Source organism: Oncorhynchus mykiss, chromosome 24, assembly GCF_013265735.2.
Source record: "Oncorhynchus mykiss isolate Arlee chromosome 24, USDA_OmykA_1.1, whole genome shotgun sequence".
NCBI classification, from domain to species: domain Eukaryota; kingdom Metazoa; phylum Chordata; class Actinopteri; order Salmoniformes; family Salmonidae; genus Oncorhynchus; species Oncorhynchus mykiss.
The window spans coordinates 3,710,037-3,723,867 of record NC_048588.1 but is presented as its reverse complement, the minus strand read 5'-3'; the positions used below and the strand labels follow the sequence as shown (position 1 = coordinate 3,723,867).

The following is a 13,831-nucleotide window of genomic DNA, read 5'->3' as shown; positions in this document are numbered from 1 at the left end:
ACCGGGCTATCTCCTTTTCAGAGTAGCCTCGGGTACCAGCCTCCGCTGTTCTCATCTCAGTTCGCCGAGTCCAGCGTCCCCTCCGCTCAGGCTTTTGTCCAACGTTGCGAGCGCACCTGGAAGAGGGTCAGGTCTGCACTTTGCCGTTATAGGACGCAGACTGTGAGGGCTGCTAATAAGCGTAGAACTAAGAGTCCTAGATATTGTCGCGGTCAGAGAGTTTGGCTCTCCACTCAGAACCTTCCCCTTAAGACGGCTTCTCGCAAGTTGACCCCGCGGTTCATTGGTCCGTTCCGTATTTCTCGGGTCATTAATCCTGTCGCAGTTCGACTTCTTCTTCCGCGATACCTTCGTCGCGTCCACCCGGTCTTCCATGTCTCCTTGTCTCCTGCATCAAGCCCGTCCTTCACGCCCCCGCTCGTCTTCCCCCCCCCCCCCCCCATCCTTGTCGAGGGCGCACCCATCTACAGGGTCCGTAGAATTTTGGACATGCGTCCTCGGGGCCGTGGTCACCAGTACCTCGTAGATTGGGAGGGGTACGGTCCTGAGGAGAGGAGTTGGGTTCCCTCTCGGGACGTGCTGGACCGTGCGCTGATCGAGGATTTCCTCCGTTGCCGCCAGGTTTCCTCCTCGAGTGCGCCAGGAGGCGCTCGGTGAGTGGGGGGGTACTGTCATGTACTGTCATGTTGTGTCTTGTCTCTGTCCTTTCCCTTCACCCTGTCTCCCTCTCGTTATTAGGTTACCTTTTCTCCCCCGCTTTCCCCCAGCTGTTCCTTGTCTCCTCTAACTACCCATTCACCCCGTTTCCCACCTGTTCCTTTTTTCCCTCTGATTAGGTCCCTATATCTCTCTCTGTTTCTGTTCCTGTCCTTGTCGGATTCTTGTTTGTTGTGTTTCATGCCTGAGCCAGACTATCGTCATGTTTGCTGTAACCTTGTCCTGTCCTGTCGGAATCTGCCGGTCTATCTGAGCCTACCTATGTTTGGTTATTAAAGAAGCTCTGTTTAAGTTAGTTCGCTTTTGGGTCCTCATTCACTCACCATAACAGATTGAGGTTGTAGATATGGTTAAAGTGACTGTGCATATATGATGGAACAGAGAGTAGCAGTAACGTAAAAGAGGGGTAGGCGGGTGGTGGGACACAATGCAGATAGCCCGGTTAGCCAATGTGCGGGAGCACTGGTTGGTCGGCCCAATTGAGGTTGTATGTACATGAATGTCCAATCAACTGAATTTACCACAGGTGGACTCCAATCAAGTTTCAGAAACATCTCAAGGAGGATCAATGGAAACAGGATGCACCTGAGCTCAATTTAGAGTCTCATTGCAAAGGGTCTGAATATTACGTAAATAATGCATTTCTGTTTTAGTTTTGTTATACATACATTGCAAAAATGTTTTGTCATTATGGGGTATTGTGTGTAATTTGCTGATAATTGTTATATTTCATCCATTTTAGAATAAGGCCGTAACGTAACAAAATGTGGAAAAAGTCAAGGGGTCTGAATACTTTCCGAAGGCACTGTACATGGCCTTTTATGACGTCTGACTTATTGACATTCCAGATGGCACCGAACATGTTTTCTCCTCTCACAATACTTCAGAGGTCTTCTAAATCGGACAGTTGCTCACCATCAATCAACAACAGTCAAATCTGAAAACAGAAAGGGTGTTTCATCTTGCGCTGTAAATCTTTTTCCTTTTTCTTTCTTCGCTGTGACCGACACTTGGATTCAGGATTCCTATCTGAAAAGGTCTAGCTATACAGTATATCCCAAAGGTAGATTTTGACAGCTAAGTATAAGTACTGCCTTGTTTCTACCATACTGCTTATCACCATTACCAAAGGCAGGACACAATGCAATGGCTCCTTCTGAGAGAGACAAAAAACAACAGCTTTGTGTCAAACTACCAGTGCAGCTCCCAGGAAACCATTGTAACCATTATAATTAAACCACTGGCCCAACGCCTACCTCCGTTTCACCCGCACCGTCACCAGACTCTGTACGCACACCCAACTGCCGCCCACACACAACAACTCTCAAGATATCATTACAGCTTAACAACAGACTCTAACCAGCTGTAATTGTCGACCCATTATCTCCACCGTGGCGACGTGGAGGAAGACGTTCTCTTCTTGCAATTCTACCGCAATTCTCCTCCGTTTTATAATAGACGCCGCAACAAAAACACTGACATGACTACTAACTGTTCAGTTGTATTGATGGATTGTCATGGATAATATTGTAGAGTTTTTAGGCGAGTTGTTTTTTTTCCTTCAGGAGAACCAAAAGAGCCATTCCTGTAAGAGACACGATTGTCAATGATCATCCACCACAACTCGAGCACATTCTTGAAACAGTGAGGGTGCGATTGATGTTGACGAACACAATGCTCCTCAACACACATTTACATAGTGTTTTTACCTTTGACCTCACACGGAGCGTCACCAGCATTCATTTTAGACTCAACGGGAGATAGGATTCATTCAATCCCTCACACACTCCACGCGGGGTAAAAGATAGCATATCTCTCTGCAAACGTATAGAAACACAGATACACGGCATGTTTTTTGTTAAGATTTCACATTTATTTAGATCTCTGTTGCTTTTATAAACAGTCCTTGACAGTAATCAGACTGCAAGTGAAACACTTCTGTCTCATTCGGCACCATTTAGGGTGTTTAGGGATAGTTGGTGATGGAAACAGAACAAAATGTACACAAAATTACCTTGCAAAAAAAACAATATTGTTAGACAAAATATACATTTAATTTATCATACATTTGCTTGTAGGGTTGATCAGTGGCTGTGCATTTTATAGTTGATGCCCCAAATAAAGGGATACACACAGAGAGCGTACAGACAGGCTTCTGAAAAATAAGAAGCAAATACGATTGGGTTCGTTGGCGATTCGCTCCGTTTATCATGAGGTTGCTGGAGAGGAGAACGAGCGCCAGTGAACTCAATATAGTTCTGTAATTACAAAAATGTAGTGATCAACAGCGGAGTGACCTTGCGACTCTCACTGAAGGGTGAAAATCAAACGTTTCGAATGACAAAGAGAGGCACCAGACCCTGTGCAGTCCAAAGGCCATTGCATGGCATCATTGGCACGACTCCAACAAAGTATTTGGGTTAAGCGTGATAAGTGCAATTTACAGTGGCACCACTCGATGACCTTGTGTTCCTCAATCTAATCTCCTCACTCCGGCAGAGTGAGACAACGCTCTCAACGGCTTACAGACTCCCATCAGTTGAGGAGTGGCTATTGGATGGAAACCGCCGAGTTCTCCAGTTAAAGTAGGTTGAGTGGAGATCAATGGGGGGGGGGGGGGGGGGTGTATTGTTGAGAGCGCTCTTTAAGGTCTGACCATTAATGTGTATTGATGAGGAGCTCTTTTCTGTCTGGGGAGCCCAGTCCCTCACTGTGTGGTCTGCTGACAGTGGCAGCAGCTGTATCAACAGACACTTACAATGTAGCGCTGCAGCAGACAGACAGACACAACCTGGGCTAAGGACCTCAGACGGTCATGTGGTTAAACACATACACACATAAATATGCACCCCCTAAACACACGCACACACACCAGGCTTAACCCTCCAACTCCTGGCTTTTTACTGGCAATGACAGAGTGACCACCACCAGAGGACCATGGGGCCAGGTCATGCTGCTGACAGTGATGACCAGGGCCAGGTGGAATCGGTGCAAAAGTCCCTTATCAATGCCCCTAAAGTCTTGTCTGTAAATTCAATTGGTACGATTGTAGATATGAATGTATTGTAGCTGTATTCATATCGTAGTGCCGTTTGGTTTGAGTTTGAGTTGAATGCCATGTTAGTCCCTCAGTTTGTTTCCGTCTAGCTCTACCAATGAGATCTATCGGCTGTTTGATTACAGAGTCATGTGGATCGCATAAAAGATGTGAACATATATCAGGTATGATGATGGGGGGATACCTACTTTATGCAGCACATCATGATATAGTATTTAAATCTTTTTTTAAAGGGTGGTGTATTAGAGTACATCCCAGTCTTTTCCCCTCCCCACCCATCAGTTCATATAAAAGTCCTTATTGCTCCGAGTTCAACTCGCTCTTTGCTCCATTGCATTGTCAATCATGTTGATGGTTTTACTCCTTGATCTTCTGTGATAGCACTCTGCTCAAAGGAGTTCAGACCAGCTCAAAAAGACAGGGAGTGGTTGGAGCACAGTCCTGTCAGTCTCTTTGCAAACAACCAATCAGTGGATCTCCTCCAACTTGAGACACTCTCACTCCCTAGTCCATCCCCTCACTCCATTCATTTTGACTAGGGTTGCAGAATTCCCTGAACTTTTAATAAATTCCCTGGTTTTCCAGAAATCCTAATTGGAAGATTCTGGATTCCCTGCTTATTCCCTTCTGATTTCGGGAATCCTCCAAATGGGATTTTGGGAAAACCAGGGGATTTATTGAAAGTTCCCGGTATTTTGCAACCCTAATTTTGAAAACGTGGGGTCATCTGAGAGGAGCAGAAGTCCTTCAATCTATATGAACAACATAGGCTCATCTGAACACGTTTCCAGTCCCAGTTTCATAGTCCTAGTCGATACCCCTCTCCTCTTTCTCTCTCTACTGGATACAGACGTACTTCTTCCACCACGACTTGGACAGTGTCTTCATCTTATCGGCCGTGCTGCGCACCTTCCTCTCCCGCCGCGCCCTCCTATCGGCGTGCTTCATCCCCACGGCGATGGCCGCGTCAAACACCTCCTTCAGGTTCTTCTGGGTTAGCGCCGAGCACTCCACGTACGCCACGGCGCCCACTTTGTCCGCCAGGGCGCGGGCGTCCACCTCGGCCACGGGCCTCTCCCTCCGCCGGGCCAGCTCGATCAGCACCTTGACGTCCTCGCGCAGGTCACACTGGGTTCCCACCAGCAGCATGGGCGTGAGAGGGCAGCGCCGGCGGATCTCTGGGACCCACTTCTCCCAGACGTTCTGGAAGGAGGCAGGGCTGACCACGCTGAAGCAGAGGAGGAGGGCGTCGGTGCGCGAGTAGCAGAAGTGACGGAGCTTATCGAATTCATCCTGAGGAGAGAGAGAGAGAAAGAGAGAGAAAGATGATGTTATATAAAATCCATCAAGGTCTAATCCCTAGGTAGCAGAGTTTTACCAACTCCACTGTCTGATGTATTTCACTTCAAGGTTCACACACAAACAAACCAGTTTCACACCAACACATTGCAGTAATCACTTTATAGGTCAATGCAAAACAAGCAGGCAGAATGTCAGTGGAAATAAAGGGTGGTGATAATCTCTCCATAACAAACCGTGTGAGAGAAGTCTGTTTATATTGAGCAGTAACCTCCTCTTTCATATCACACTGATCTCCCAAATGAACACCGTGGAGCCACAGAGCCTTGGGTAACAAGGGCCTCTCACATCCTTGATTACACAGATTAAGGCTGGCAGAAACTTGACACAAATCCCTCTCTCTTTAACCCTTTTCAGAAGCCTGACAGGGAAAGGTATTTTTTTTATTTTCAGTAGCCTCTGAGTGGAATAGTCTTTTCCCACACTTTTCTTTTCCAAATCATACTTTCAAATTTAGTGTTTGCAAACTGAGGTGACGGCGCAGAGATATTGGCTAACATACAAAATGCATCAATCTTGCTGAGCGGGGAGTGACTTTTTTTAATTAACAAGGCAATTCTCAGGAAACCAGTTATAAAATGTCTGTAGCAAATTGAGTTACATAACCATGATGCATCTGCAGAAATCAACTATCATTCTGCAAAAATCAACTATCATTCTGAGGACTAAGATGTTTCGTTTTTGGAAACATGTCTTATTATAAAATACATTTTTAATTTCTGCCGGATTTTTTTATATTTTTTAATTCACCCCAATTCCACATTACCGAAATGCATCCAGAGGAATTTTTTGGGGGTAATGTTAAATCTTAACTTATTTGAATAAAACAAAATTTGTTTGTTGTAGTTTGTCAATAAATCATAAAAATGGTTTACTAGTTGAAGTTGACATTAAAAGTATAATATTTATTACATACAAACAGTGTCTCATTACCGCACCACTTTTTCAAGTTCCTGTAAAAACTACAATCCGTTTTTAATAAATAACGTTTTATTCACCCATGGTGGATCATTTAGAGGAGTGGTCCTGAGCTGGGCACAAGTTAAGTTAATGTATTCGCTTATATGCTTTCATTAAAGGTTATTATTCTCAAACACCCCCTTTACCCCACTTGGCTTTCTCTTTATCGAAATGGTTAAAGAGCTCAAATTGTATAATTTCATTAGACATTTTTATTTTCAGTGTTATGTTTAACTAACTTTATTTTCATTAGGGGGGAGCAATGTTAAAAAAAGAATTATTCGAAATATAGATTTGTTTATTACTTTTAGGAACTTCGAAAACTGTTACGGTGAATTTTGTGAATTTGTTGGTAAAAGGCATTTCTGATCAAAAAAACATAATAATTATGCAATAGATAAGTACAGATCCTAATCTCAGTGATTCAAGAAGGCATTTTGTGAAAAATGTTTATAATTTTAAATTTTTTACAGTTTTATGAGAATGACCTAACAGCCATAGCAGCAGTTGCTATCTCAGGCATTCTCAGGGTGCGGTATTTGTTCTCCTGCTATGATAGTGCATATATGTACAGTAAGTGTTTGTTGACTTTGCATGTGTTTGCCCCAGCTTTCTGTAGCTGTGAGAGTGGAGGATTTAGAAGTTGTGTACAAAGTAAACAGATCCATTCAGCCCTAAGACGACTGTGAGGAGTTCACTACAGTGCATGTACGCTGGGAAGTGTTTGGGCCTTGTGTTCATTCCAATGGTTGTGAACTCTACACTTAACCAAACACAGTCAAGTCTTCTTAGGAAAAACAACTTGGATGTTGTGATTGTGTTTACAGTACTGGCAGTGCCCTGCGGTGCTAGTGAACTTCACTTTATACTTTATATATATATAGGGAAGGGCACTCAACTTGTACTGCACTGACTCAGATGACTGATGATTGGCTAAAATAAGCGGCTAATAAGATGATAGTTGGAGCTGTATTGTTAGATTTCAGTGCAGTCTTTGGTGTTATTGATCATAATTTGTTATTGAAAAAAACTCACTTGTTATAGCTTTACATCACCTGCTGTCACATGGTTGGAGAGTTACTTATCAAATAGAACTTAGCGAGTATTCTTCAATGGAAGATTCTCTAACATCAGATATGTACCGTGCGGTATCCCTCAGGGCAGTTGACTTGGGCCACTGCTCTTCTCTATTTCTACAAATGATTTGCCACTTGTCTTACAAGAAGTTAAAATGACTATGTCTGCTGATGATTGCACCCTCTACACATCAGCACCTACAGCCAGTGAGCTCACTGAGACTCTTAATAAGGACTTACCTTATTGTCAGAATGGGCGATTAACAATAAACTGGTCTTAAATACATCTAAAACCAAAAGTAACGCATTTGATTAAAAGCATTCTCTTAGACCTAAACCTCAACTGTGGTGGTGCATAAACCTGAACTCCTAGGAGTAACATTGGATGATCAGTTGTCATGGTCAAGTCATATTGACAAAATTGTAGTGAAGATGGGAAGAGGAATGTCTCTTATAAAAAGATGTTCTGCGTTTTTGACACATTTCAACTATACTAGTTGTTCAGGCTTTGATTCTTGTCCCATCTTGATTACTGTCCGTTAATATGGTTAGGTGATGCAAAGAAGCTGCAGCTGTCTCAAAACAAAGCAGCACGCCTTGCCCTTAACTGCACACACAGAACTAACAGTTGAAGTTGGAAGTTTACATACACTTAGGTTGGAATCATTAAAACTTGTTTTTCAACCACTCCACAAATGTCTTGTTAACAAACTATACTTTTGGCAAGTTGGTTAGGACATCTACTTTGTGCATGACACAAGTCATTTTTCCAACAATTGTTTACAGACAGATTATTTCATTTATAATTCACTGTATCACAATTCCAGTGGGTCAGAAGTTTACATACAATAAGTTGACTGTTCCTTTAAACAGCTTGGAACATTCCCGAGAATGATGTCATGGCTTTAGAAGCTTCTGATAGGCTAATCGACATAATTTGAGTCAATTGGAGGTGTACCTGTGGATGTATTTCAAGTCCTACCTTCAAACTCAGTGCCACTTTGCTTGACATCAAGGAAAAATCAAAAGAAATCAGCCAAGACCTTAGAATTTTTTTGTAGACCTCCATAAGCTTGGTTCATCCTTGAGAGCAATTTCCAAATGCCTGAAGGTACCACGTTCATCTGTACAAACAATAGTATGCAAGTATAAACACCATGGGACCACACAGCTGTCATACCGCTCAGGAAGGAGACGCGTTCCGTCTCCTAGAGATAAAAGTACATTGGTGCCGAAAAGTGCAAATCAATCACAGAACAACAGCAAAGGACCTTGTGAAGATGCTGGAGGAAACAGGTACAAAATCATCTATATCCACAGTAAAACAAGTCCTATATCGACATAACCTGAAAGGCCGCTGAGCAAGGAAGAAGCCACGCCATAAAAAAGCCAGACTACAGTTTGCAACTGCACATGGGGACAAAGATCGTACATTTTGGAGAAATGTCCTCTGGTCTGATGAAACAAAAATAGAACTGTTTGGCCATAATGACCATCGTTATGTTTGGAGGAAAAAAGGAGAGGCTTGCATGCCGAAGAACACCATCCCAACCATGAAGCATGGGGGTGGCAACATCATGTTGTGGGGGTTTGCTGCAGGAGGGGATGGTGCACTTCACAACATAGATTGCATCATGAGGGAGGAAAAGTATGTGGATATATAGAAGCAACATCTCAAGACATCAGTCAGGAAGTTAAAGCTTGGTCGCAAATGGGTCTTCCAAATGCACAATGACCCCAAGCATACTTCTAAAGTTGTGGCAAAATGGCTTAAGGACAACAAAGTCAAGGTATTGGAGTGGCCATCACAAAGCCCTGACCTCAATTCTATAGAAAATTTGTGGGCAAAACTGAAAAAGCGTGTGCGAGCGAGGAGGTCTACAAACCTGACTCAGTTACACCAGCTCTGTCAGGATGAATGGGCCAAAATTCACTCAACTTATTATAGGAAGCTTGTGGAAGGCTACCCAAAATGTTTGACCCAAGTTAAACAATTTAAAGCCAAATACTAATTGAGTGTATGTAAACTTCTGACCCACTGGGAATGTGATGAAAGAAATACAAGCTGAAAGAAATCATTCTCTCTACTATTATTTTGACATTTCACATTCTTAAAATAAAGTGGTGACCCTAACTGACCTAAGACAGGGAATTTTTACTAGGATTAAACGTCAGGAATTTTGAAAAACTGAATTGAAATGTATTTGGCTATGTATGGTATATGTAAACTTCTGACTTCAACTGTACATGAACAACATGCATGATAGTCTTTCATGGTTGAGGGTTGAGGAGAAATGTACTAATTCTCTGCTAGTCTTTTTAAGAAACATTTGTGTGTTGAAAATGCCTAACCACTTGTAAAATCTATTTGCATACACTTCAAACAGACATAGATACCCCACGAGACACGCCAATATGTGATTCTTCACGGTACCCAAACCAAAACCAGATTTAATGCGTCACTCATGTCATCGTGGAATGCTCTGCCACAAGAGGTTACTCAGGCAAAAAGCAAATTTAGCTTTAAAAAAAACAGATAAAAAACTATATATCACAGTGCCTCTCCTCTTTATAAAGATCATATTTAACTGTACTGTATGTAAGAATATGCATATATTAAGTGTGTAAATAGTATATTTGTTGTCTCTTGGTGTCTCTCCTATAAAAATGTTTTAATGTAATATGTTATGTAGTTCTTGACAAAGTACAGAACAGTAAAAGACATGTATTCATATGTTATATGTGGACCCCAGGAAGAGTAGCTGCTGCATGTGCAGTAGCTAACGGGGATCCTAATAAACTAAACTATGCTCTCTGGGCTGGGTTGTAGCTATAGAAGTGAAATTACGACACCACCCATGCCCAGAGAGAAAACACCAGGGCTTTCACAACCTGTTGTCTTTCTAGAACAATCTCACCATGTTAAAAAGGCTTAGCATGACGCTCAGAGCTCAGGCGCACAACTCTCAGTTACACCAACCGCGCCTGCCTATGCCTGCAGAACTACAGAGAAAGGGGGCGGGAGGAAAAGAGGAAGAGAGCAGAACGAGATTAAAAAAACAAACATGCATTAACAGCTACTTTCTGCGATTGCGTCGTCTCCCTCCCTCCTAGCGGTTGCCACACAATGTGGCTTCAACCCAGATCTGTTCTGTTCTAATGAGTTCCCGCCGTTCTAACGCCTCTAACCATTCCCAAATCCCCCCTCCCAACCCCCATGCCAATGGATTTGCCTGGATCTCACTTCAGATGTAGAGTGGCAGCAAAGCCCAGGAATTCATTTCTCTCTAGGGGGGGTGTTAGAGAGACATTCTCAGGAGAACCAGCGGGCCCCACAGCTGCCACAGAGTAGTGGTAGAGCCTGGGAAATAAGACGGTGCCCCAGAATGCTGCCTTGAGCAATACCCACCAGCAAAGACGACATGCAAGACAAAAGCCAACACCGTCTCTGACTCTAAAATCATGTAACATGTACCAAGCAGAGAACCAAGCAGAAGAAGGAGAATGGCCGTTGAGGAAGTTCAGTGGTGCTCAGCATAATTTTTCCTCTGGGCATACATGCCTGTGACAGAGAGGGGTGAACGCAGCACCAATAGGTCGAAGCATACTGTGTGTAGTATGTGGAGTGTTGCTAGGGTTCTCACCTGTCCAGCAGTGTCACAGAGCTGTAGCCTCACAGGGTGTCCATCCACCTGCACCACCGCTGTTGGGGGGGGGGGGGGGGGGGGGGGGGGTGAGAGAGAGCGAGAGAGAGAGAGGTAGAGAGAGAGGTAGAGAGAAAAAATAATCAGCGCGGGGCTATAGTCCCATCTGCCTCCACATTACTCCACCTGACACTTTAAACAAACATACACACACACAGAAAGGAAGAGACCCCTGACAGATGAGAGGCCAGCCCACCAAAAATATCCTCTGGGAAAAACAAAGGCAAGCCGGTTTGACGTACTTCATACCCCCTGGACACAGTGAACAGCAAGCTCACCCATCCCCCTAACTCAGAGTGGCGGTCTTGTCTCGCCCACCCACTCGCCCAGTTAAAGTAAAGGCAATAACTTCTCTCTTTCATACCATATTCTGTTCTTTCAAGCTTTGAAAGCCCTGCCAAGCTGTCTACAGAGGAAACCTAAGCGGATTTGTTTGTTTAGTGACTCTCCCAATAGCTCTCTCCAGATTGGAAGAGTGCTATGAGTCATGTCACTAGCAGTTTCATTATAGGCCATGTTTCAAAAGAGCCCAATGTGGTGAAGCTTATGGAAGTGTTTACAAGGCGCCCAGGATATACGGTCACATCACCTGATCAAAGAGCTGTGGGGACTAGTCCGCAGCAGCATCGGACTACTCCTCATTAAACCCAGCGCCTATTGTGCAATCATTCCCCAATCCCTGACATATGATCTGCCTCGTATTCTACTTGGGCCCCAAACTCTCTGCCCTCCCTCTCTCTTTCTCCATCCCTTCCTCCCTCTCTTTCCTCTACCCCAAGTGTCACCTGTGGAATTGCATAACTGCCCAGAAAACAGCTTTCAAAAGAGGGCTCTGATTCCAGGGACGGATAAATGACATCATCAAATGGGGCCCCAAACTGCACAATCCCTCTCTGTCATGAGGGAGAAAGACAATCTCTGCTCAGAGCCATTGCAACAGATGTGTCCATTCCATCATAGCAGAGAGACGGCTTTCAGGTCAAGGCTGACAACAATGGCCAGAGTTGTGCAATCCAAAACCATGCTTGCCTGCTGAGAAGCATGTTCAACAAGAATGTTCTGTTCATTTTAGGCCTTATTACTTGGATTTCTGGGGGCAGTGAGAGAGGGATGAATACTAAGGGTATTCGTGTGTATACGCCTATTAAAATATGTAATAGTCTAATTCAAAACCTTCCATAGTGTTTGGCATAAGTATAATTAGGTGTTTAGAATGATGGAATGGTTATAATAGATGTATATTCCTGATGAACGGATAGGTAAGGGCAGCTGTATCTATCATTTTGAAGGGCCATAAAGACGGTGTCACATTTTCCTAATCAAGCCTTCCCTAGACTCCTAAAGTTATCATGTCATGTAAGTTTAGATTCATTCAGACATTGCGTTTTGGTGGAGGTTTCCTGAGATCAAAGTTTATAGCGACAACTTCAAAAGGAAGAATAGGCCTCTCCTGAGATAATGACGCGCTAACGTCAGTGTGTGCGGGCGGGCGTTGTCATCACTTGCCAACTGAGGTTAGTTTCAACAAGTATGCCGTTTAAGTTTTCAACCATTCGGTACGTTAGACAAACATTTGCTGGTGGCTACGTTTTGGAAAATGGAATTCTGCCAACTGGAAATTACAACAGGCCCGGGCGTATAAAATGACCAGGGCCCATAATTTGTGTGCAATAATACAAATATCTGCAGACAGACGGTCGCTGCTGTTAGCCTCGAGGGCAGCAAAATGACACAAGAAAAGTTAGGTGATTCGTTCCGCAGAATGGGTGGCTGCAAGACAGAGCCAGCACATTTCCCCGTTACAATGTAACAGATGTCCACTATGGTCAATTAAGGCTTTTTTACAATGTAGCAATGTGCAATATATGGGTGTTGGCCCATAGTCAAAATCAAAACGTAGCAATGTGCAACAGAAAACATGTTATGTTTATTTTATCTGGCTGGGAAGTTGCAGATTTGATGTCTGTAGGAGACTAATCTATCATTATTTATTTTTCCAAGAATAGTGCCACAATAAATGGTTTTAACTGGCTCACCTGAAAAGTCATCAAACGCAGTGGGGACGTACTTCGTTGGATAGCCATTCGTTGTGTAGCTGACAACTAGGCTGGTCTTCCCAACCGCTCCATCACCGAGCAGTACGCACTTCAACACCCGCTCCTGAGCCTCGAGTGGCCGGGTAGTTTTGGGTTTGTGCGGCGGCACTGGAGGAGCCATGGCCTGGTTATAATCCATTAGAACTGGAGGTGACATCCAGCACTGGTTACGAACACCTTTTCCTTACTCCAGTAGGAGCAAATAAAGAGAGCACCATGAAAATGTGTTCTGTAGCCTATAATATATTTGTCAATTAGACAGGTTGGTCTATAGTCGTTTTTTTGTTGTTGTTGTTAGAATTCAAAGCAGTAGTCTTGTGCTCTCCAAATAACTAACACTCAGTATGTGTAAAAAGTTGAAAACAGGCACTTCTCTCAGGTTTTGAATACTCCAATCTGTTACACGTTGGAGGAGGGTCTGCTTTATAAGTTCAAGCATGATTTGACTATTCCCTCCCCTCTTCCACCACTGCGCTTTGAAAGGAAGTGAGTTGATGGGCACGCCTTCTGTCAGTGGCAAAATGAACATATTCATGTTCCTGTAGGTTTATGTACTGCAGGGGTCCCCAATTACATTCAGCCCTGGGCAGATTTTTCCTTGAGCGGATGGTCGGGACCTGAACATAGTTATAAATAAATTGGGAACAGATTTCCTAAATTAAAATAACTTTGTGCTGATTTAATGAGGATTTTAGTCTTTTATGTCCAACAGCGAAAATGATCATATGTATGTATATATATGTGTGTTTTTCTGCTCAGAATTTGAGAACCCTGGTGTTCTGTCTTCAAATGTAGTATATTGAACACCTCACATAATTAATAGACATGCATTTGTGTAGCCCACCATTCCCTGTTCCTATA

At 43.5% G+C, this 13,831-nt stretch overlaps 1 protein-coding gene across 1 annotated transcript; it reads right to left on the bottom strand.

The window, feature by feature from the left end:
- Positions 1 to 2,566: 2,566 nt before the first annotated feature.
- LOC110503500 (rho-related GTP-binding protein RhoU) lies at positions 2,567 to 13,386 on the bottom strand. Its single transcript, XM_021581838.2, has 3 exons — positions 12,911 to 13,386; positions 10,815 to 10,873; positions 2,567 to 5,068 (listed from the first exon to the last, which is right to left on the bottom strand). Exons 1-3 carry the CDS (start codon positions 13,125 to 13,127, stop codon positions 4,613 to 4,615), a joined length of 732 nt encoding a protein of 243 aa, XP_021437513.2. The 5' UTR covers positions 13,128 to 13,386; the 3' UTR covers positions 2,567 to 4,612.
- Between the last annotated feature and the right edge of the window lie 445 nt (positions 13,387 to 13,831).